The sequence below is a fragment of the Pseudophryne corroboree genome, chromosome 2, assembly GCF_028390025.1.
Source record: "Pseudophryne corroboree isolate aPseCor3 chromosome 2, aPseCor3.hap2, whole genome shotgun sequence".
NCBI lineage: Eukaryota > Metazoa > Chordata > Amphibia > Anura > Myobatrachidae > Pseudophryne > Pseudophryne corroboree.
Genome location: NC_086445.1, coordinates 920,723,687 through 920,746,929, shown reverse-complemented (window position 1 = coordinate 920,746,929; position 23,243 = coordinate 920,723,687). Strand labels below are relative to the sequence as shown.

Sequence of the window (23,243 nt, the reverse complement as noted above, 5' to 3'; positions counted from 1 at the left end):
GTTATTTGGAGTTGGTCTATCAGACTTGGTGGCCACGGCTACTGCCGGGAAATCCACTTTTTTACCTCAAGTCACTCCCCAACAGAGAAAGGCACCGACCTTTCAACCGCAGCCCTTTCGCTCCTACAAAAATAAGAGAGCAAAGGGCTTGTCGTACCTGCCACGAGGCAGAGGAAGAGGGAAGAGACACCAACAGGCAGCTCCTTCCCAGGAACAGAAGCCCTCCCCGGCTCCTGCAAAAACCTCAGCATGACGCTGGGGCCTCTCAAGCGGACTCGGGGACAGTGGGGGGCCGTCTCAAAAATTACAGCGCGCAGTGGGCTCACTCGCAGGTAGACCCCTGGATCCTGCAGATAATATCTCAGGGGTACAGGTTGGAATTAGAGACGGATCCTCCTCATCGTTTCCTGAAGTCTGCTTTACCAACCGTCTCTTCCGAAAGGGAGAGGGTGTTGGAAGCCATTCACAAGCTGTACGCTCAGCAAGTGATAGTCAAAGTACCCCTATTACAACAAGGAAAGGGGTATTATTCCACTCTATTTGTGGTACCGAAGCCGGATGGCTCGGTAAGGCCTATTCTAAATCTGAAGTCCTTGAACCTCTACATAAAAAAGTTCAAGTTCAAGATGGAGTCACTCAGAGCAGTGATAGCGAACCTGGAAGAAGGGGACTTTATGGTATCCTTGGACATCAAGGATGCGTATCTACACGTTCCGATTTACCCCGCACACCAGGGGTACCTCAGGTTCATTGTTCAAAACTGTCACTATCAGTTTCAGACGCTGCCGTTCGGATTGTCCACGGCGCCTCGGGTCTTTACCAAGGTAATGGCCGAGATGATGATTCTTCTTCGAAGAAAAGGCGTATTAGTTATCCCATATTTGGACGATCTCCTAATAAGGGCAAGGTCCAGAGAACAGCTGGAGACAGCTTTAGCACTATCTCAAGAGGTGCTAAGACAACACGGGTGGATTCTGAATATTCCAAAATCCCATTTAATCCCGACAACTCGTCTGCTGTTCCTAGGAATGATTCTGGACACGGTTCAGAAAAAGGTTTTCCTTCCAGAGGAAAAAGCCAAGGAGTTATCCGATCTGGTCAGGAACCTCCTAAAACCAGGAAAGGTGTCAGTACATCAATGCACAAGAGTCCTGGGAAAAATGGTGGCTTCTTACGAAGCAATTCCATTCGGCAGATTCCATGCAAGAATATTCCAAAGGGATCTGTTGGACAAATGGTCAGGGTCGCATCTGCAGATGCACCTGCGAATAACCCTGTCACCAAAGACAAGGGTGTCACTTCTGTGGTGGTTGCAGAAGGCTCACCTATTAGAAGGCCGCAGATTCGGCATTCAGGATTGGATCCTGGTGACCACGGACGCCAGCCTGAGAGGCTGGGGAGCAGTCACACAAGGAAGAAACTTCCAGGGAGTATGGACGAGTCTGGAAAAGTCTCTTCACATAAACATTCTGGAACTAAGAGCAATCTACAATGCTCTAAGCCAGGCGGAACTTCTCCTGCAAGGAAAGCCGGTGTTGATTCAGTCGGACAACATCACGGCGGTCGCCCATGTAAACAGGCAGGGCGGCACAAGAAGCAGGAGTGCAATGGCAGAAGCTGCCAAGATTCTTCGCTGGGCGGAGAATCACGTGATAGCACTGTCAGCAGTGTTCATCCCGGGCGTGGACAACTGGGAAGCAGACTTCCTCAGCAGACACGATCTTCATCCGGGAGAGTGGGGTCTACATCCAGAAGTCTTCAACATGTTAATAGACCGTTGGGAAAGACCAATTGTAGACATGATGGCGTCTCGCCTCAACAAGAAACTGGACAAATATTGCGCCAGGTCAAGAGATCCACAGGCAATAGCTGTGGATGCACTGGTAACTCCTTGGGTGTACCAGTCAGTGTATGTGTTTCCTCCTCTGCCGCTCATACCAAAGGTATTGAAGATCATACGGCAAAGAAGAGTAAGAACAATACTAGTGGTTCCGGATTGGCCGAGAAGGACTTGGTATCCGGAACTTCAAGAGATGCTCACGGACGAACCGTGGCCTCTACCTCTGAGAAGGGACCTGCTACAACAGGGTCCCTGTCTTTTTCAAGACTTACCGCGGCTGCGTTTGAAGGCATGGCGGTTGAACGCCAGATCCTAAAAGGGAAAGGCATTCCAGAAGAAGTCATTCCTACCTTGATTAAGGCACGGAAGGAAGTCACCGTGAAACATTATCACCGCATTTGGCGAAAATATGTAGCGTGGTGCGAGGATCGGAGTGTTCCGACGGAGGAATTCCAACTGGGTCGTTTCCTACATTTCCTGCAATCAGGATTATCTATGGGTCTCAAATTGGGATCCATTAAGGTTCAAATTTCGGCCCTGTCAATATTCTTCCAAAAAGAATTGGCCTCTGTCCCTGAGGTCCAGACTTTTGTCAAGGGAGTACTGCATATACAGCCTCCTGTGGTGCCTCCGGTGGCACCGTGGGATCTAAATGTAGTTTTAGATTTCCTCAAATCCCATTGGTTTGAACCATTGAAAAAGGTGGATTTGAAATATCTCACATTGAAAGTGACTATGTTACTAGCCCTGGCCTCTGCCAGGAGAGTATCTGAATTGGCGGCTTTATCTTATAAAAGTCCTTATCTAATCTTCCATTCGGATAGGGCAGAACTGCGGACTCGTCCGCATTTTCTCCCTAAAGTGGTATCAGCATTTCATCTGAACCAACCTATTGTGGTGCCTGCGGCCACTAGCGACTTGGAGGACTCCAAGTTGTTGGACGTTGTCAGAGCCTTAAAAATATACATTTCAAGGACGGCTGGAGTCAGAAAATCTGACTCGCTGTTTATATTGTATGCACCCAACAAGTTGGGCGCACCTGCTTCTAAGCAGTCGATTGCTCGTTGGATTTGTAACACAATTCAACTTGCACATTCTGTGGCAGGCCTGCCACAGCCTAAAACTGTAAAAGCCCACTCCACAAGGAAGGTGGGCTCATCTTGGGCGGCTGCCCGAGGGGTCTCGGCATTACAACTCTGCCGAGCAGCTACGTGGTCGGGGGAGAACACGTTTGTAAAATTTTACAAATTTGATACCCTGGCAAAGGAGGACCTGGAGTTCTCTCATTCGGTGCTGCAGAGTCATCCGCACTCTCCCGCCCGTTTGGGAGCTTTGGTATAATCCCCATGGTCCTTTCAGGAACCCCAGCATCCACTTAGGACGATAGAGAAAATAAGAATTTACTTACCGATAATTCTATTTCTCGGAGTCCGTAGTGGATGCTGGGCGCCCATCCCAAGTGCGGATTATCTGCAATACTTGTACATAGTTATTGTTAACTAATTCGGGTTATTGTTAAGGAGCCATCTTTAAGAGGCCCTTTCTGTTGTCATACTGTTAACTGGGTTTAGATCACAAGTTGTACGGTGTGATTGGTGTGGCTGGTATGAGTCTTACCCGGGATTCAAAATGCCTCCCTTATTGTGTATGCTCGTCCGGGCACAGTACCTAACTGGAGTCTGGAGGAGGGTCATAGGGGGAGGAGCCAGTGCACACCACCTGACCTAGTAAAGCTTTACTTTTTTTGTGCCCTGTCTCCTGCGGAGCCGCTATTCCCCATGGTCCTTTCAGGAACCCCAGCATCCACTACGGACTCCGAGAAATAGAATTATCGGTAAGTAAATTCTTATTTTCCACGGCCCGAGGATTTTCACCAAGGTATTGGCGGAGATGATGGTGCTCCTGCGCAAGCAGGGAGTCACAATTATCCCATACTTGGACGATCTCCTGATAAAGGCGAGATCGAGAGACCAATTGCTGAAGAGCATGTTGCTCTCCCTGAAAGTACTGCAGAAGCACGGTTGGATTCTCAATCTGCCAAAGTCACAATTGGTTCCAACGACTCGGCTATCATTCCTAGGCATGATTCTGGACACGGAACAAAAGTGGGTTTTTCTCCCATTGGAAAAAGCCCAGGATCTCCAGAGCATGGTCAGAGACCTGCTAAAACCAAAAAGACTGTGTTCATCAATGCACTCGTGTTCTGGGAAAAATGGTGGCAGCCTACGAGGCCATCCCCTTCGGCAGGTTTCATGCGAGGACTTTTCAGTGGGACCTTCTGGACAAGTGGTCCGGGTCCCATCTACAAATGCATCAGAAAATATCCCTGTCCCCCAGGGCCAGGGTGTCTCTCCTGTGGTGGCTGCAGAGTGCTCACCTTCTAGAGGGTCGCAGGTTCGGCATTCAGGACTGGGTTCTGGTGACCATGGACGCGAGCCTCCGAGGGTGGGGAGCAGTCACACAAGGAAGAAATTTTCAGGGACTATGGTCAAGCCAGGAGGCTTGTCTACACATCAACATACTGGAATTGAGGGCCATATACAACGGCCTACGACAAGCGGAGAATCTTCTTCGCCACCTACCGGTTCTGATTCAGATCAGACAACGTCGCAGCCGTGGCTCATGTAAACCGCCAAGGCGGGACAAGGAGCAGAGTGGCGATGGCGGAAACCACCAGGATTCTTCGCGGGGCAGAAAATCACGTAAGCGCTCTGTCAGCTGTCTTCATTCCGGGAGTGGACAACTGGGAAGCAGACTTCCTCAGCAGACACGATCTCCATCCGGGAGAGTGGGGACTTCATCAAGAGGTTTTTGCAGAGATAACAAGTCGTTGGGGAATTCCTCAAATAGACATGATGGCGTCACGCCTCAACAAGAAGCGTCGGAGGTATTGTGCCAGGTCACGGGACCCTCAGGCAGTAGCAGTAGACGCCCTAGGGACACCATGGGTGTTTCAGTCGGTCTATGTGTTTCCTCCTCTTCCTCTCATCTCAAAAATATTGAGAATCATAAGACAAAGAAGAGTGCAGACAATACTCATTGTTCCAGATTGGCCTCGAAGGGCCTGGTACTCAGATCTTCAGGAAATGCTCACAGAAGATCCGTGGCCTCTTCCTCTCAGGGAGGACCTGTTACAGCAGGGGCCATGTGTGTTCCAGGACTTACCGCGATTACGTTTGACGGCATGGCGGTTGAACACTGCATCCTAGCTGGGAAAGGTATTCCAGAGGAAGTCATCCCTACTCTGATAAAGGCTAGGAAGGAGGTGACTGCAAAGCACTATCACCGTATCTGGAGGAAGTATGTATCTTGGCACATCCAGCCCCCCTTTGTGCCCCCAGTGGCACCGTGGGACCTTAACGTGGTGTTAAGTTTCCTGAAATCTCACTGGTTTGAACCTCTTGAAACAGTGGAATTAAAATTTCTCACGTGGAAGGTGGTCATGTTATTGGCCTTGGCATCTGCAAGGCGGGTGTCCGAATTGGCGGGATGTCCCACAAGAGCCCCTATTTGATTTTCCATGTGGATAGAGCGGGATTGAGGACGCGTCCTCAATTTTTGCCTAAGGTGGTTTCTTCATTTCATATGAACCAACCTATTGTGGTGCCTGTGGCTACGGGGGACTGGGAGGACTCCAAGTCCCTGGATGTAGTCAGGGCCTTAAAGATTTATGTAGCCAGGACGGCTAGGGTTAGGAAAACAGAGGCACTGTTTGTCCTGTATGCAGCAAACAAGGTTGGCGCTCCTGCTTCTAAGCAGACTATTGCTCGCTGGATCTGTAACACGATTCAGCAGGCTCATTCTACGGCTGGATTGCAGTTACCAAATTCAGTAAAGGCCCATTCCACTAGGAAGGTGGGTTCTTCTTTGGCGGCTGCCCGAGGAGTCTTGGCATTACAGCTGTGCCGAGCTGCTACTTGGTCAGGTTCATACACTTTTGCAAAATTCTACAAGTTTGATACCCTGGCTGATGAGGACCTTGTGTTTGCTCAGTCGGTGCTGCACAGTCATCCGCACTCTCCCGCCCGGTTGGGAGCTTTGGTATAAACCCCATGGTCCTTACGGAGTCCCCAGCATCCTCTAGGACGTAAGAGAAAATAAGATTTTAAACCTACCGGTAAATCTTTTTCTCCTATTCCGTAGAGGATGCTGGGCGCCCGTCCCAGTGCGGACTACATATGCAAGACTTGTATATAGTTGTTGCTTTTATAAGGGTTATGTTACAGTTAGAATCGGTCTTTGACTGATACTGTTTTTTGTTCATACTGTTAACTGGTTGCATATATTCCAGGTTATATGGTATGATTGGTGTGGGCTGGTATGAATCTTGCCCTTAGATTAACAAAATCCTTTCCTCATATTGTCCATCTCCTCTGGGCACAGTTCTCTAACTGAGGTCTGGAGGAGGGGCATAGAGGGAGGAGCCAGTGCATACCCATACTAAAAGTTCTTTATAGTGCCCATGTCTCCTGCGGAGCCCGTCTATACCCCATGGTCCTTACGGAGTCCCCAGCATCCTCTACGGACTAGGAGAAAAAGATTTACCGGTAGGTTTAAAATCTTATTTTTTGTAAATTTGGTAAGACAAATAAATAATACCTTAAAAGAATGCAACCTTCTGTGACGCAGATTGAGAGTTCAGGTGACCAGGACTCCCCATAGCCACTCTGCCATCACAAGCAGATTTCCCTGAATAACTGCTATGTGATTTGTCGGGGGGGGGGGGGGGGGGGAATGGGAGTTCCAGAGACTCCCTGCTTTGAAAACACATCAACACAGAGTAAAGGAATCTGTTATCTGGGGTGAAAAAGCTATTTCAAGTGTGACGCATAGTTTTCAGCACACTACTCAATTGAAATTAATGGAAGAATTGCAACTCAAAATCCAATAAAGACTTGTGTTATCCCTTAGTGGCTGTGTGCCCAGTGTGCTTTGCTGGAGATCCGGGGACTGTCGTATGCTGTGACATGCTTTGAACACACTGAAGTGGAAAAAGCAGCTTTCAAATACCCATTCTGCACACACAGATGTGGCTTTAAAGGGATCCTTCCACCATTATTTTAACATGAGTGTTGCATGTGCTAATTGTCACTTGCACCCATGGGCTGAGATTCTTACTGAGACTTTTTAACTAAGGATATACTGGTTGTCGGTACACACAAATGCATGCTAATAAATGTAAGTCCGATGACATGGTCTGGTATCTGTACTGCTGCTCAGGGTATCTAGATGATAGACAGTGTCTAGTTAGTCCAGAGGTTCTCAAACTCGGTCCTCGGGGGCACACAGTGCATGTTTTGCAGGTCTCCTCACAGAATCGCAAGTGAAATAATTAGCTCCACCTGTGGACCTTTTAAAATGTGTCAGTGAGTAATTAATACACCTGTGCACCTGCTGGGTTACCTGCAAAACATGCACTGTGTGTGCCCCCGAGGACCGAGTTTGAGAACCTCTGAGTTAGTCAATAGATAGATACCATATGTTAGACCAGGCATTACCAACCGCGGCCCTCAAGGCACACCAACAGTGCAGGTTTTAGTGAGATCCAGGCTTCAGCACAGATGGTTAAATCAAAATAACTGAGGTACTAATGAACTCACCTGTGTTCAAGCCTGGATATCACTAAAACCAGGACTGTTAGTGTGCCTTGAGGATCGCGGTTGGGAAACACTGTGTTAGACAGACATTAGGTCAAAAGGTCGACATAAAAAAGTTAGACAGTACAAAAGGTCGACAGGGTCAAAAGTTCAACATGAAAATGGTCGACATAAAAAAGGTAGACACATTTTTTAAAAATTTTACATGTTTTTGGACTTTTTCATACCTTCTCTATCCATGACGGCATAGAGTTAATTATAATACCCTTCTACAATTATTTGGTCCCAGATGACAAAACTATCCACACAAACCCCAAAAATGTCAAAAAATGGTGTCTACCTGTTTTATGTTGACCAATTTCATGTCAACCTTTTGACTGATAACGTGGTGTTTATCTACTGACTGTCTAACTAGACACTGTCTGTCTATTATACCACACTCGCTGCTCAGTGTGGAGACGCATATTAAGTACAGATATTAATGATGCTAGAAGCGCAGTGTGATGTTGCAAATTTATTTATTTTTCAGAGCCTTCTGTGCCTGTTGCTGAGGTCGCTGATGAACCGCCCACTCTGACAAAGGAGGAGCCTGCTCTTACTGCAGATCAGGTATGATGGCTATATTTAGGAATGGGGGGGATTTAATTAGTCGCGATAATACTAAATGCAACCCGGCCAGGCACAACATTTTTTTTCTATTTATTTAGTTGCGCAAATGAAGCCGCATTAACCCTCCATGGGATTTAACTCTATTTCTCTGACGTCCTAGTGGATGCTGGGAACTCCGTAAGGACCATGGGGAATAGACGGCTCCGCAGGAGACTGGGCACATCTAAAGAAAGATTTAGGACTATCTGGTGTGCACTGGCTCCTCCCCCTATGACCCTCCTCCAAGCCTCAGTTAGATTTCTGTGCCCGGCTGAGCTGGATGCACACTAGGGGCTCTCCTGAGCTCCTAGAAAGAAAGTATAATTTAGGTTTTTTATTTTACAGTGAGACCTGCTGGCAACAGGCTCACTGCACCGAGGGACTAAGGGGAGAAGAAGCAAACCTACCTAAGTGGTGGTAGCTTGGGCTTCTTAGGCTACTGGACACCATTAGCTCCAGAGGGATCGCACACAGGACCCGACCTCGTCGTCCGTTCCCGGAGCCGCGCCGCCGTCCCCCTTACAGAGCCAGAAGCAAGAAGGTCCGGAAAATCGGCGGCTGAAGACTTCTGTCTTCTCCAAGGTAGCGCACAGCACTGCAGGTGTGCGCCATTGCTCCTCATGCACACCACACACTTCGGTCACTGATGGGTGCAGGGCGCTGGGGGGGGCGCCCTGAGCAGCAATAAATAACACCTTGGCTGGCAAACTGACACCATATATAGCCCCAGAGGCTATATAGGTGTATATTAACCCCTGCCAGAAATATTAAAATAGCGGGAGAAAGCCCGCCGAAAAAGGGGCGGAGCCATCTCCCTCAGCACACTGGCGCCATTTTCCCTCACAGCTTCGCTGGAAGGATCGCTCCCTGGCTCTCCCCTGCAGTCCTGCAACAGAAAGGGTAAAAAAGAGAGGGGGGGCACAAATTTAGGTGCAGTATAATATATATATGCAGCTATATGGGGAAAACACACTCTATAGGTGATATCCCTGTGGTATATAGCGCTCTGGTGTGTGCTGGCATACTCTCCCTCTGTCTCCCCAAAGGGCTTTGTGGGGTCCTGTCCTCTGTCAGAGCATTCCCTGTGTGTGTGCTGTGTGTCGGTACCGCTGTGTCGACATGTATGATGAGGAAAATGATGTGGAGGCAGAGCAAATGCCTGTAAATGTGTTGTCACCCCCTGAGGGGTCGACACCTGTGTGGATGGACTTATGGAAGGAATTACGTGACAGTGTCAGCTCCTTACATAAAAGGTTTGACGACATAGGACAGCCGGCTACTCAGCTTGTGACTGTTCCAGCGTCTCAAATGTCATCAGGGGCTTTAAAACGCCCGCTACCTCAGATGACAGACACAGATGTCGACACTGATACCGACTCCAGTGTCGACGACGATGAGATTAGTGTACCCTCCAATAGCTCCACCCGTTACATGATTGAGGCAATGAAAAATGTATTACACATTTCTGATAGTACCCCAGGTACCACAAAAAAAAAAGGGTATTATGTTCGGTGAGAAAAAACTACCAGTAGTTTTTCCTGCATCTGAGGAATTAAATGAGGTGTGTGAGGAAGCCTGGACTTCCCCCGATAAGAAATTGATAATTTCTAAACAGTTATTGGCAGTGTACCCTTTCCCGCCAGAGGATAGGTCACGTTGGGAAACATCCCCTAGGGTAGATAAAGCGCTTACACGTTTATCAAAACAGGTGGCACTACCGTCTCCGGATACGGCCGCCCTAAAGGATCCTGCTGATAGAAGGCAGGAAGCTACCCTAAAAGCTATATATATACACACACGGGCATTATATTGCGACCAGCGATTGCATCAGCATGGATGTGCAGTGCTGCTGCTGCGTGGTCAGATTCCCTGTCGGATAATATTGATACCCTGGATAGGGACAATATTTTGCTGAGGGGTGGAACTGTTGGGGATGGTCTTCAGACCTCGTTTCCACAGCTACGGCTGGGAAATCGACATTTTGCCACAGGCTACCCCACAGCAAAAGAAAGCACCGTATTATCAAGTACAGTCCATTCGCCCCCATAAACACAAGAGGGCTCGAGGCGCATCCTTTCTGCCGAGAGGCAAAGGTAGAGGGAAAAAGCTGCAGCATACAGCCAGTTCCCAAGAGCAAAAGTCCTCCCCCGCGTCCGGTAAGTCCACAGCATGATGCTGGGGCTTCACAGGCGGACCCGGGTACGGTGGGGGCCCGTCTCAGAAATTTCAGCACACAGTGGGCTCTCTCACAGGTGGATCCCTGGATCCTTCAAGGGAGGCAGTGTTGGTGGCTATCCAGAAACTGTATTCACAGCAAGTGAAGGTCAAGGTACCCCTCCTTCAGCAAGGAAAGGGTTACTATTCCACAATGTTTGTGGTACCGAAACCGGACGGTTCGGTGAGGCCCATCTTAAATTTAAAATCCTTGAACACTTATTATCAAAAGGTTCAAGTTCAAGATGGAATCGCTCAGGGCGGTTATTGCGAGCCCGGACGAGGGGGATTACATGGTCTCCCTGGACATCAAGGATGCGTACCTACATGTCCCCATTTACCCCCTCACCAGGAGTACCTCAGATTTGTGGTACAGGACTGTCACTGTCAGTTCCAGATGCTGCCGAGGGTCTTTACCAAGGTAATGGCCGAAATGATGATACTCCTACGCAAGAAGGGAGTTTTAAATTATCCCGTACTTGGACGATCTCCTGATAAAGGCGAGGTCCAAGGAACAGTTGGTAGTGGGGGTAGCACTTTCTCGGGAAGTGCTACAACAGCACGGCTGGATTCTCAATATTCCAAAGTCACAGCTGGTCCCGACGACACGTCTTCTGTTCCTGGGAATGATTCTGGACACAGACCAGAAAAAAGTGTTTCTTCCAGTGGAAAAAGCCGAGGAGTTGTCATCTCTAGTCAGAGACCTCCTAAAACCGGGACAGGTGTCGGTACATCAATGCACACGAGTCCTGGGAAAAATGGTAGCTTCGTACGAAGCAATTCCATTCGGAAAGGTTCCACGCAAGGACTTTCCAGTGGGACCTGTTGGACAAATGGTCCGCGTCCCATCTCCAGATGCAACAGCGGATAACCCTGTCGGCAAGGACCAGGGTGTCGCTGCTGTGGTGGCTGCAGAGGGCTCATCTACTAGAGGGCCGCAGATTCGGAATACAGGACTGGGTCCTGGTGACCACAGATGCCAGCCTTCGGGGCTGGGGGGCAGTCACACAGGGAAGAAATTTCCAAGGACTGTGGTCAAATCAGGAGATTTCGCTTCACATAAATATTCTGGAGCTAAGGGCCATTTACAATGCCCTAAGCCAAGCAAGGCCCCTGCTTCAGAACCAGCCGGTACTGATCCAATCAGACAACATCACGGCGGTCGCCCATGTAAACAGACAGGGCGGCACAAGAAGCAGGAGGGCAATGGCAGAAGCCACAAGGATTCTCCGATGGGCGGAAAATCATGTGTTAGCACTGACAGCAGTGTTCATTCCGGGAGTGGACAACTGGGAAGCAGACTTCCTCAGCAGGCACGACCTCCACCCGGGAGAATGGGGACTTCATCCAGAAGTCTTCCAAATACTGGTAAACCGGTGGGAAAGACCACAGGTGGAATTGCGCCAGGTCAAGGGACCCTCAGGCGATCGCTGTGGACGCTCTAGTAACACCGTGGGTGTACCAGTCGGTTTATGTGTTTCCTCCTCTGCCTCTCATTCCCAAGGTAATACGAAGGCGAGGAGTGAAAACTATACTCGTGGTTCCGGATTGGCCAAGAAGAGCTTGGTACCCGGAACTTCAAGAGATGCTTTCAGAGGACCCTTGGCCTCTGCCGCTCAGACAGGACCTGCTGCAGCAGGGGCCCTGTCTGTTCCAAGACTTACCGCGGCTGCGTTTGACGGCATGGCGGTTGAACATCGGATCCTGAAGGAAAAGGGCATTCCGGAGGAAGTCATCCCTACCCTGATCAAAGCCAGGAAGGATGTCACTGCAAAACATTATCACCGCATTGGCGAAAATATGTTGCTTGGTGTGAGGCCAGGTAGGCCCCAACGGAGGAATTTCAACTGGGGCGATTCCTGCATTTCCTACAAGCAGGGGTGACGTTGGGCCTCAAATTGGGGTCCATTAAGGTCCAGATTTCGGCCCTGTCGATTTTCTTCCAGAAAGAACTGGCTTCCCTGCCTGAAGTTCAGACTTTTGTCAAGGGAGTTCTGCATATTCAGCCTCCTTTTGTGCCCCCAGTGGCACCTTGGGATCTCAATGTGGTTTTGGAGTTCCTGAAATCACATTGGTTTGAACCACTTAAGACTGTGGATGTGAAATATCTCACGTGGAAAGTGGTCATGCTGTTGGCCCTGGCTTCGGCCAGGCGTGTGTCAGAATTGGCGGCTTTGTCCTATAAAAGCCCTTATCTGATTTTCCATATGGATAGGGCAGAATTGAGGACTCGTCCTCCGTTTCTCCCGAAGGTGGTATCAGCGTTTCACTTGAACCAGCCTATTGTGGTGCCTGCGGCTGCTGGGAACTTGGAGGATTCCAAGTTACTGGACGTAGTCAGGGCCCTGAAAATTTATGTTTCCAGGACGGCTGGAGTCAGGAAAACTGACTCGCTGTTTATCCTGTAAGCACCCAACAAACTGGGTGCTCCTGCTTCTAAGCAGACTATCGCGCGCTGGATTTGTAGCACTATTCAGCTGACGCATTCTGCGGTGGGACTACCGCAGCCTAAATCTGTAAAAGCCCATTCCACAAGGAAGGGGGGCTCATCTTGGGCGGCTGCCCGAGGGGTCTCGGCTTTACAACTTTGCCGAGCTGCTACTTGGTCAGGGGCAAACACGTTTGCAAAATTCTACAAATTTGATACCCTGGCTGAGGAGGACCTGGAGTTCTCTCATTCGGTGTTGCAGAGTCGTCCGCACTCTCCCGCCCGTTTGGGAGCTTTGGTATAATCCCCATGGTCCTTACGGAGTTCCCAGCATCCACTAGGACGTTAGAGAAAATAAGAATTTACTCACCGGTAATTCTATTTCTCGTAGTCCGTAGTGGATGCTGGGCGCCCATCCCAAGTGCGGATTGTCTGCAATACTTGTAAATAGTTATTGTTACACAAATCGGGTTATTATTGCGAGCCATCTGTTCAGAGGCTCCTTTTGTTATCATACTGTTAACCAGGGTTCCTATCACGAGTTATACGTGTGATTGGTGTGGCTGGTATGAGTCTTACCCGGGATTCAAAATCCTTCCTTATTGTGTCAGCTCTTCCGGGCACAGTGTCCTAACTGAGGCTTGGAGGAGGGTCATAGGGGGAGGAGCCAGTGCACACCAGATAGTCCTAAATCTTTCTTTAGATGTGCCCAGTCTCCTGCGGAGCCGTCTATTCCCCATGGTCCTTACGGAGTTCCCAGCATCCACTACGGACTACGAGAAATAGAATTACCGGTGAGTAAATTCTTATTTTTAAGGTAAAAATGTCAGGTTCTGCTTTAGAGCACCTAGGACCACCAGCCCCCCAACATTGATTAATTAGGCAACATTGAAGTTTTTAATTAGCTTTGTTTGGGCAATAAAGATATGCCATTTTTGGGGTGATATTCTGCTAAGTGCAGAATAATAGGTTAATTGGTGTGGTATAGATATAAGGGGGTGTTGTAGTGATGAAACATGTTTATAGATGGGAGTTAGGTGTTTTTTTAACACATTCTTTTTTTAAGTGTCAAAATGCCTCAAATCTTGCATTCATTTTTATGCACCCTAAATTTATCTAGAGCATTAATTTGCTGAAAAACACTTGCTTTTACTATTTTTTTACTGTTCTAAAAAGAAAAAATCAGCTATTTGGCACCTTTAAACCACTTAACTGGTGTGATCGCGTCAGATGCGAACACACCAGGCTTTCCTTTCCCTGACATGGTTGTATCTGATGCAACCAGTCAGAAATGCCCACTGGGCAGCTGCTGGAATATAATCTTCCAGCAGCCACCAGCCTCAGAGGGATCTCCCAGCCCCTCTGCACCTACGGCTCCGCCCCCAGTGTGTCCCCGCCCTACACTGCAGGAATTACTGAAATTTACATGGAGCAGTTGCAGCTCATGGTAGCCTTGGCTCCAGTGTGTCCCAATCACTGTGACAGATAGTGATCATACAGTCCAGTCCCCCTACTGCCCGCATCAGTGCAAGCACAGCATCCTTGGCTCTGCCACTTCCACTCCCACCTCTGTCCCAGTCTCTGTGACTAGCAGTGACCAGGCAGCCCAGCGTCACCCCCTCCTGCCGGCATCCGTGCAAACACAGCAGCCGCAGCTCTGTATGTGATCAGCTTAGGAACAGATTTGTTACCTACCAAACTAACACATAGGGGTATATTCAGTAAGCGTCTGGTCCATTCCGACATGCAGTTTTCGGAATGGACCCGACAACCCCTATTTAAAAGAGCGGCCAAATCAGACTGTCGGATTTGGCCGCTCCCGTGTCCTGTCCTGCTGCTGTCAGCAGGGGGGGGGGGGGGGGGTCAGCAGGGGAGGGGGGGAGCTGTTAGCGGCGCCGGGGGAAGGAAGCTGTTAGCGGCGCCGGTGGAAGGAAGCTGTCAGCGGCGTCGGGGGAAGGGAGCTGTCAGCGGCGCCGGGAGGAGGTGATGTCTGCGTCGCCGATGATGTCTGTGGCGCCGGGGGGTGGGAGGAAGAGCAGCGGAGGAGACGGAGCGGACGGGGGGAGGAGAGGAGGAGACAGGGGAGCAGCGGCTGCAGCAGCAGAGGCTCATGGCAGCATCCACCCGGCTCCAGGAAGCGGGACGTCGCTTGCTGAAGCCGGGTGGACGCTGCCGCTGGGTCCCTGCTCTCCCCGCTGCTCCCCCGTCTCCTGCTCCCATCTCCCTCATCTCAATCCGATTTTTTTTTTTTTTAAGTCTGATTGAGGTTGTCGGAAACGGGGCTAAAACCTGTCGGGTTTGGCCCCGCTTCCGACAATGCACGCTGATCACCGACTGAAGCCGCCGATCAACGTGCATTCCAACAAGTCGGGTTTCCCGACTTGTCGGAATAAATGGGGCCGTAATGAATAGGTTGGAACCCCTTCCGACCTAAAACTGTCGGAAACTTTCCGACAAGACGGCAGCTTCCGACAGTTATTGAATATACCCCATAGTAGTGGTATATGTATGACAGGTGTCTCGGGTGTTTAGCATCTATTTTTTAATGAAAAGGAAAATAAGTAAGAGAGTTAATCAGTCTATAAATACTGACTTTTCATTTACCTGATTAGTGCTTCTTCAGTTACATCTACAGTGTGTGTATGTATGTGTGTGCATATATATATATATATATATATATATATATAAAATTTATATATTAGAGATGAGCGAGTTCGGTTCGTCGAGATCGAAACCCCCCCCCCCCCCCCCCCCGAACTTCACGTGGTTTACACGGGTCTGAGGCACCCTCGGTTCTTCCCGCCTAACACGCAAAACCCGGACGGGGGAAAACGTCATCGTCCCGCTGTCGGATACTCGCGAGATTCGGATTGCATATAAAGAGCCGCGCTTCGCCGCCATTTTCACTCGTGCATTGTCGAGATAGAGAGAGGACGTGGCTACGTTCTCTGCCCGAATTGCCCAATATCGGCAAATCTCAGTTCAATATCTGTGCTCAGTATCGGTGCTGCATTGTGGAGACCAGTATATGGTATTCCAGTACAGTAGTCCAGTGCTGTTTTTGCTGCCCAGTGTCGCTCAGTTCTATTATCCTGAACAGTGCACAGTGTATCTGTGCTCATTATATTATCATTGCTGCATTGTGGTGACCACTGACCAGTATATGGTAGTACAGTCCAGTAGTCCAGTGCTGTTCTCGCTGCCCAGTGTCACTCAGTTCTATTATCCTGAACAGTGCACAGTGTATCTGTGCTCATTATTATTTATTATCAGTGCTGAAATGCCATCAACGTCGTCTGCCAAGGCCGTGGATATGGGTGTTGCTGGCGCTGAGGAGGAAATTGACCAGGAGGATTCTGATGGAGAGGTGGTTTGTTTAAGTCAGGCACTCGGGGAGACACCTGTTGTCCGTGGGATGAATAAGGCCATTGACATGCCTGGACAAAATACCCCCCAAAAATCACCTCTTTGGTGTGGAATTATTTCAGCAGAAATGCGGACAACTGGTGTCAAGCCGTGTGTTGCCTTTGTCAAGCTGTAATAAGTAGGGGTAAGGACGTTAACCACCTAGGAACATCCTCCCTTATACGTCACCTGGAGCGCATTCATCAGAAGTCATTGACAAGTTCAAAAACTTTGGGTGACAGCGGAAGCAGTCCACTGACAGTGACCACTAAATCCCTTCTTCCTCTTGTACCCAAGCTCCTGCAAACCACACCACCAACTCCCTCAGTGTCAATTTCCTCCTTACCCAGGAAAGCCAATAGTCCTGCAGGCCATGTCACTGGTAAGTCTGACGAGTCCTCTCCTAACTGGGATTCCTCTGATGGATCCTTGAGTGTAACGCCTACTGCTGCTGGCGCTGCTGTTGTTGCTGCTGGGAGTCGATTGTCATCCCAGAGGGGAAGTCGGAAGACCACTTGTACTACTTCCAGTAAGCAATTGACTGTCCAACAGTCCTTTGCGAGGAAGATGAAATATCACAGCAGTCATCCTGTTGCAAAGCGGATAACTCAGGCCTTGACAACTGTATTGGTGTTAAACGTGCGTCCGGTATCCGCCGTTAGTTCACAGGGACTTAGAGAATTTCTTGATGTAGTGTGTCCCCGGTACCAAATACCATCTAGGTTCCACTTCTCTAGGCAGGTGATACCGAGAATGTACACAGACGTCAGAAAAAGAGTCACCAGTGTCCTAACAAAATGCAGTTGTACCCAATGTCCACTTAACCACGGACATGTGGACAAGTGGAGCAGGGCAGACTAAGGACTATATGACTGTGACAGCCCACTGGGTAGATGTATTGCCTCCTGCAGCAACAGCGGCGGCACCAGTAGCAGCATCTCGCAAACGCCAACTCATTCCTAGGCAGGCTACGCTTTGTATCACCGCTTTCCATAAGAGGCACACAGCTGACAACCTCTTACGGAAACTGAGGAACATCATTGCAGATTGGCTTACCCCAATTGAACTCTCCTGGGGATTTGTGACATCGGACAATGCCACCAATATTGTGCGTGCATTACATGTGGGCAAATTCCAGCACGTTCCATGTTTTGCACATACAATGAATTTGGTGGTGCAGAATTTTTTTAAAACGACAGGGGCGTGCAAGAGATGCTGTCGGTGGCCCGAAGAATTGCGGGCCACTTTTGGCATTCAGCTACCGCGTGCCAAAGACTGGAGCACCAGCAAACACTCCTGAACATGCCCGCCATCAGCTGAAGCAAGAGGTGGTAACGAGGTGAAATTCAACCCTCTATATGCTTCAGGGGATGGAGGAGCTGCAAAAGGCCATTCAAGCCTATACATCTGCCTACGATATAGGCAAAGGAGGGGGAATGCACCTGACTCAAGCACAGTGGAGAATGATTTTAATGTTGTGCAAGGTTCTGCAACCCTTTGAACTTGCCACACGTGAAGTCAGTTCAGACACTGCTACCCTGAGTCATGTCATTCCCCTCATCAGGCTTTTGCAGAAGCAGCTGGAGAGATTGAAGGAGGAGCTAAAACGGAGCGATTCCGCTAGGCATGTGGGACTTGTGGATGGAGCCCTTCATTCGCTTAATCAGGATTCACAGGTGGTCAGTCTGTTGAAATCAGAGAACTACATTTTGGCCACCGTGCTTGATCCTAGGTTTAAAGCCTACGTTGTATCTCTTTCCGGCAGGCACAAGTCTGCAGATGTTCAAAGACCTGCTGGTGAGACACTTGTCAAGTCAAGCGGAACGTGACCCGCCAACAGCTCCTCCTTCATTTTCTACCGCCACTGGAGCTGCCAGGAAAAGGATAATATTTCCAAAACCACCCGCTGGCGGTGATGCAGGGCAGTCAGGAGCGATAGCTGACATCTGGTCCGGATTGAAGGATCTGCCAACGATTACTGACATGTCGTCTACTGTCACTGCATACGATGATTCTGTCACCATTGAAAGAATGGTGGAGGATTATATGAGTGACAGCATCCAAGTAGGCATGTCAGACAGTCCGTACGTATACTGGCAGGAAAAAGAGGCAATTTGGAGGCCCTTGCACAAACTGGCTTTATTTTACCTAAGTTGCCCCACCCCTCCAGTGTGTACTCCGAAAGAGTGTTTAGTGCAGCCGGTCACCTTGTCAGCGATCGGCGTACGAGGTTACTTCCACAAAATGTGGAGAAGATGATGTTCATCAAAATGAATTATAATCAATTCCTCCATGGAGACATTTACCAGCAATTGCCTCCAGAAAGTACACAGGGACTTGTGATGGTGGATTCCAGTGGGGACGAATTAATACTCTGTGAGGAGGGGGATGTACACAGTGAAAGGGGTGAGGAATCGGGGGATGAGGAGGAGGTGGACATCTTGCCTTTGTAGAGCCAGTTTGTGCAAGGAGAGATTGATTGCTTCTTTTTTGGTGGGGGCTCAAACCAACCAGTCATTTCAGCCACAGTCGTGTGGCAGACCCTGTCGCTGAAATGATGGGTTTGTTAAAGTGTTTAACAGTGTCCTGTTTATACAACATAAGGGTGGGTGGTAGGGCCCAAGGACAATTCCATCTTGCTCCTCTTTTTTATTTTTTTATTTATCTTTGCTTCATGTGATGTTTGGGGCCAATTTTTTAAGTGCCATCCTGTCTGACACTGCAGTGCCACTCCTAGATGAGCCAGGTGTTTGTGCCGGCCACTTGGGTCGCTTAGCTTAGTCATCCAGCGACCTCGGTGCAAATTTTAGGACTAAAAATAATATTGTGAGGTGTTCAGAATAGACTGGAAATGAGTGGAAATTATGGTTATTGAGGTTAATAATACTATGGGATCAAAATTACCCCCAAATTCTATGATTTAAGCTGTTTTTGAAAAAAAACACCCGAATCCGACAAAAAATGTTAAGGGAGATTTTGTCAAAACTCGTCCGAATCCAAAACACGGCCGCGGAACCGAATCCAAAACCATAACACAAAACCCAAAAAATGTCCGGTGCACATCTCTAGTGTGTGTGTATATAATATAATTAAAAAAAATATATATATATATATAAATATATATAAATATGTGTGTGTGTGTATTTAATTATAGTTCCCTTACATGAAGATATATAGCACAAATACCATTTTGTGATGCCTGTTTCTGTGTAAATGAAGCCATTTTTATGGCTAGTCACCTTATGGGCGATTACTGTATGTTTCTCTAACGTCCTAAGTGGATGCTGGGGACTCCGTAAGGACCATGGGGATTAGCGGCTCCGCAGGAGACTGGGCACAACTACAAAGAAAGCTTTAGACTACTGGTGTGCACTGGCTCCTCCCACTAAGACCCTCCTCCAGACCTCAGTTAGATTCTTGTGCCCGGCTGAGCTGGATGCACACTAGGGGCTCTCCTGAGCACCTAGAAAGAAAGTATATTTAGGTTTTTTATTTTCAGTGAGATCTGCTGGCAACAGACTCACTGCAGCGAGGGACTAAGGGGAGAAGAAGCGAACCTACCTAACAGGTGGTAGTTTGGGCTTCTTAGGCTACTGGACACCATTAGCTCCAGAGGGATCGACTGCAGGACCCGACCTTGGTGTTCGTTCCCAGAGCCGCGCCGCCGTCCCCCTTACAGAGCCAGAAGCACGAAGAAGGTCCGGAAAATCGGCGGCAGAAGACTTCAGTCTTCACCATGTACACCTCATACTTCGGTCACTGATGGGTGCAGGGCGCTGGGGGGGGCGCCCTGAGGGCAATAGATAACACCTTGGCTGGCAAAATATACATCATATATAGTCCCAGGGGCTATATAGATGTAAAATTACCCCTGCCAGTATAACAGAAAAAGCGGGAGAAAGTCCGCCGAAAAGGGGGCGGGGCTTCTCCCTCAGCACACTGGCGCCATTTTTCCCTCACAGTTCCGCTGGAAGGAAGCTCCCTGGCTCTCCCCTGCAGTCTGAGAAAACTACAGAAGGGTAAAAAAGAGAGGGGGGGCACTAAATTTAGGCGCAGTATAGATATATATATATATATATATGTAATATATATAAAAAGCAGCTATAGGGAAAACACTCATTGATAGTGGGATCCCAGTGTTATATAGCGCTCTGGTGTGTGCTGGCATACTCTCTCTCTGTCTCCCCAAAGGGCTTTGTGGGGTCCTGTCCTCTGTCAGAGCATTCCCTGTGTGTTTGCGGTGTGTCGGTACGGCTGTGTCGACATGTTTGATGAGGAGGCTTATGTGGAGGCGGAGCAGATGCCTGTAAATGTGATGTCACCCCCTGCGGGATCGACACCTGAGTGGATGGTGCTGTGGAAGGAATTACGTGATAGTGTCGACTCCTTACATAAAAGGTTTGACGACATACCTAATGTGGGACAGCCGGCTTCTCAGCCTGTGCCTGCCCAGGCGTCTCAAAAACCATCAGGGGCTCTAAAACGCCCGCTACCTCAGATGGTTGACACATATGTCGACACGGATACTGACTCCAGTGTCGACGACGATGAGACTAATGTAACTTCCAGTAGGGCCACACGTTACATGATTGAGGCAATGAAAAATGTGTTACACATTTCTGATGATACCCCCGGTACCACAAAAAAGGGTATAATGTTTGGAGAGAAAAAACTACCAGTAGCTTTTCCTCCATCTGAAGAGTTAAATGAAGTGTGTGAAGAAGCGTGGGTTTCCCCTGATAAAAAGATGGTAATTTCTAAGAGGTTACTAATGGTGTACCCTTTCCCGCCAGAGGATAGGTCACGCTGGGAAACATCCCCTAGGGTGGATAAAGCGCTCACACGCTTGTCGAAGAAGGTGGCACTACCGTCTCCGGATACGGCCGCCCTGAAGGAATCTGCTGATAGAAAGCAGGAGGCTATCCTGAAATCTATATATACACACACAGGTGTGATACTGAGACCGGCTATAGCTTCAGCCTGGATGTGCAGCGCTGCTGCTGCGTGGTCAGATTCCCTGTCAGAAAATATAGATACCCTAGACAGGGACACTATTTTGCTGAACGTAGAGCATATAAAAGACGCACTTTTATACATGAGGGATGCACAGAGGGATATTTGCCGGCTGGCATCCAAAATTAGTGCAATGTCCATTTCTGCCAGGAGAGGGTTATGGACTCGGCAGTGGACAGGTGATGCAGATTCCAAACGACATATGGAAGTTCTGCCTTATAAGGGTGAGGAATTGTTCGGGGATGGTCTCTCGGACCTCGTTTCCACAGCAACAGCTGGGAAGTCTACATTTTTGCCCCATGTTCCCTCACAACCAAAGAAAGCACCGTATTATCAGGTACAGTCCTTTCGGCCCAATAGGGGCAAGCGGGTTAAAGGCGCGTCCTTTCTGCCCAGAGGCAGAGGTAGAGGGAAAAAGCTGCAGCATACAGCCAGTTCCCAGGAGCAAAAGTCCTCCCCCGCTTCCTCAAAGTCCACAGCATGACGCTGGGGCTCCACAGGCGGAGCCAGGTACGGTGGGGGCCCGTCTCAAGCATTTCAGCAAGCAGTGGGCTCGCTCACGGGTGGATCCCTGGATCCTTCAAATAGTATCTCAGGGGTACAAACTGGAATTCGAGACTTTTCCCCCCGCCGTTTCCTCAAATCTGCCTTGCCAACCACTCCCTCAGGCAGGGAGGCAGTGTTACAGGCAATTCAAAAGCTGTATTCACAACAAGTGATAGTAAAGGTGCCCCTACTTCAACAAGGAAGGGGTTACTATTCCACAATGTTTGTGGTACCGAAACCGGACGGTTCGGTGAGACCCATTTTAAATCTGAAATCCTTGAACACGTATATCAAAAAATTCAAGTTCAAGATGGAATCGCTCAGGGCGGTTATTGCGAACCTGGACGAGGGGGATTACATGGTATCACTGGACATCAAGGATGCTTACCTACATGTCCCCATTTACCATCCTCACCAGGAGTACCTCAGGTTTGTGGTACAAGATTGTCATTACCAATTCCAGACGTTGCCGTTCAGTCTCTCCACGGCTCCGAGGGTCTTTACCAAGGTAATGGCGGAAATGATGATACTCCTTCGAAGGAAGGGAGTTTTAATTATCCCGTACTTGGACGATCTCCTGATAAAGGCGAGGTCCAGAGAACAGTTATTGGTAGGGGTAGCACTATCTCGGGAAGTGCTGCAACAGCACGGCTGGATTCTAAACATTCCAAAGTCACAGCTGGTCCCTACGACACGCCTGCTGTTCCTAGGGATGGTTCTGGACACAGAAAAGAGAAAAGTGTTTCTCCCGGAGGAGAAGGCCAAGGAGCTGTCATCTCTAGTCAGAGGCCTCCTAAAACCAAAACAGGTGTCGGTGCATCACTGCACGCGGATCCTGGGAAAAATGGTAGCTTCCTACGAAGCGATTCCATTCGGCAGGTTTCATGCAAGAACCTTTCAGTGGGACCTGTTGGACAAGTGGTCCGGATCGCATCTTCAGATGCATCGTCTGATAACCCTGTCTCCAAGGACAAGGGTGTCTCTGCTGTGGTGGCTGCAGAGTGCTCATCTTCAAGAGGGCCGCAGATTCGGCATACAGGACTGGGTCCTGGTGACCACGGATGCCAGCCTTCGAGGCTGGGGAGCAGTCACACAGGGAAGAAACTTCCAAGGACTATGGTCAAGTCAGGAGACTTCCCTGCACATAAATATTCTGGAACTAAGGGCCATTTACAATGCCCTAAGTCAGGCAAAACCCCTGCTTCAAAACCAGCCGGTACTGATCCAGTCAGACAACATCACGGCAGTCGCCCATGTGAATCGACAGGGCGGCACGAGAAGCAGGACGGCGATGGCAGAAGCCACAAGGATTCTCCGATGGGCGGAAAATCACGTGTTAGCACTGTCAGCAGTGTTCATTCCGGGAGTGGACAACTGGGAAGCAGACTTCCTCAGCAGACACGACCTCCACCCGGGAGAGTGGGGACTTCATCCAGAAGTCTTTCAAATGATTGTAAACCAGTGGGAAAAACCACAGGTGGACATGATGGCGTCCCGCCTAAACAAAAAGCTAGAAAAATATTGCGCCAGGTCAAGAGACCCGCAGGCGATA

At 49.1% G+C, this 23,243-nt stretch overlaps 1 protein-coding gene across 3 annotated transcripts in view; it reads left to right on the top strand.

Annotated features, from left to right (window-relative positions):
* Window positions 1-23,243, top strand: part of BCL7B (BAF chromatin remodeling complex subunit BCL7B) — a 122,983-nt gene that overhangs the window by 88,698 nt on the left and 11,042 nt on the right. For all 3 annotated transcript variants that reach the window (XM_063956154.1, XM_063956156.1, XM_063956155.1), the window contains exon 5: window positions 7,967-8,046. In XM_063956154.1, the coding sequence (XP_063812224.1) occupies window positions 7,967-8,046 (80 nt within the window). The remainder of the gene's footprint in view (window positions 1-7,966; window positions 8,047-23,243) is intronic.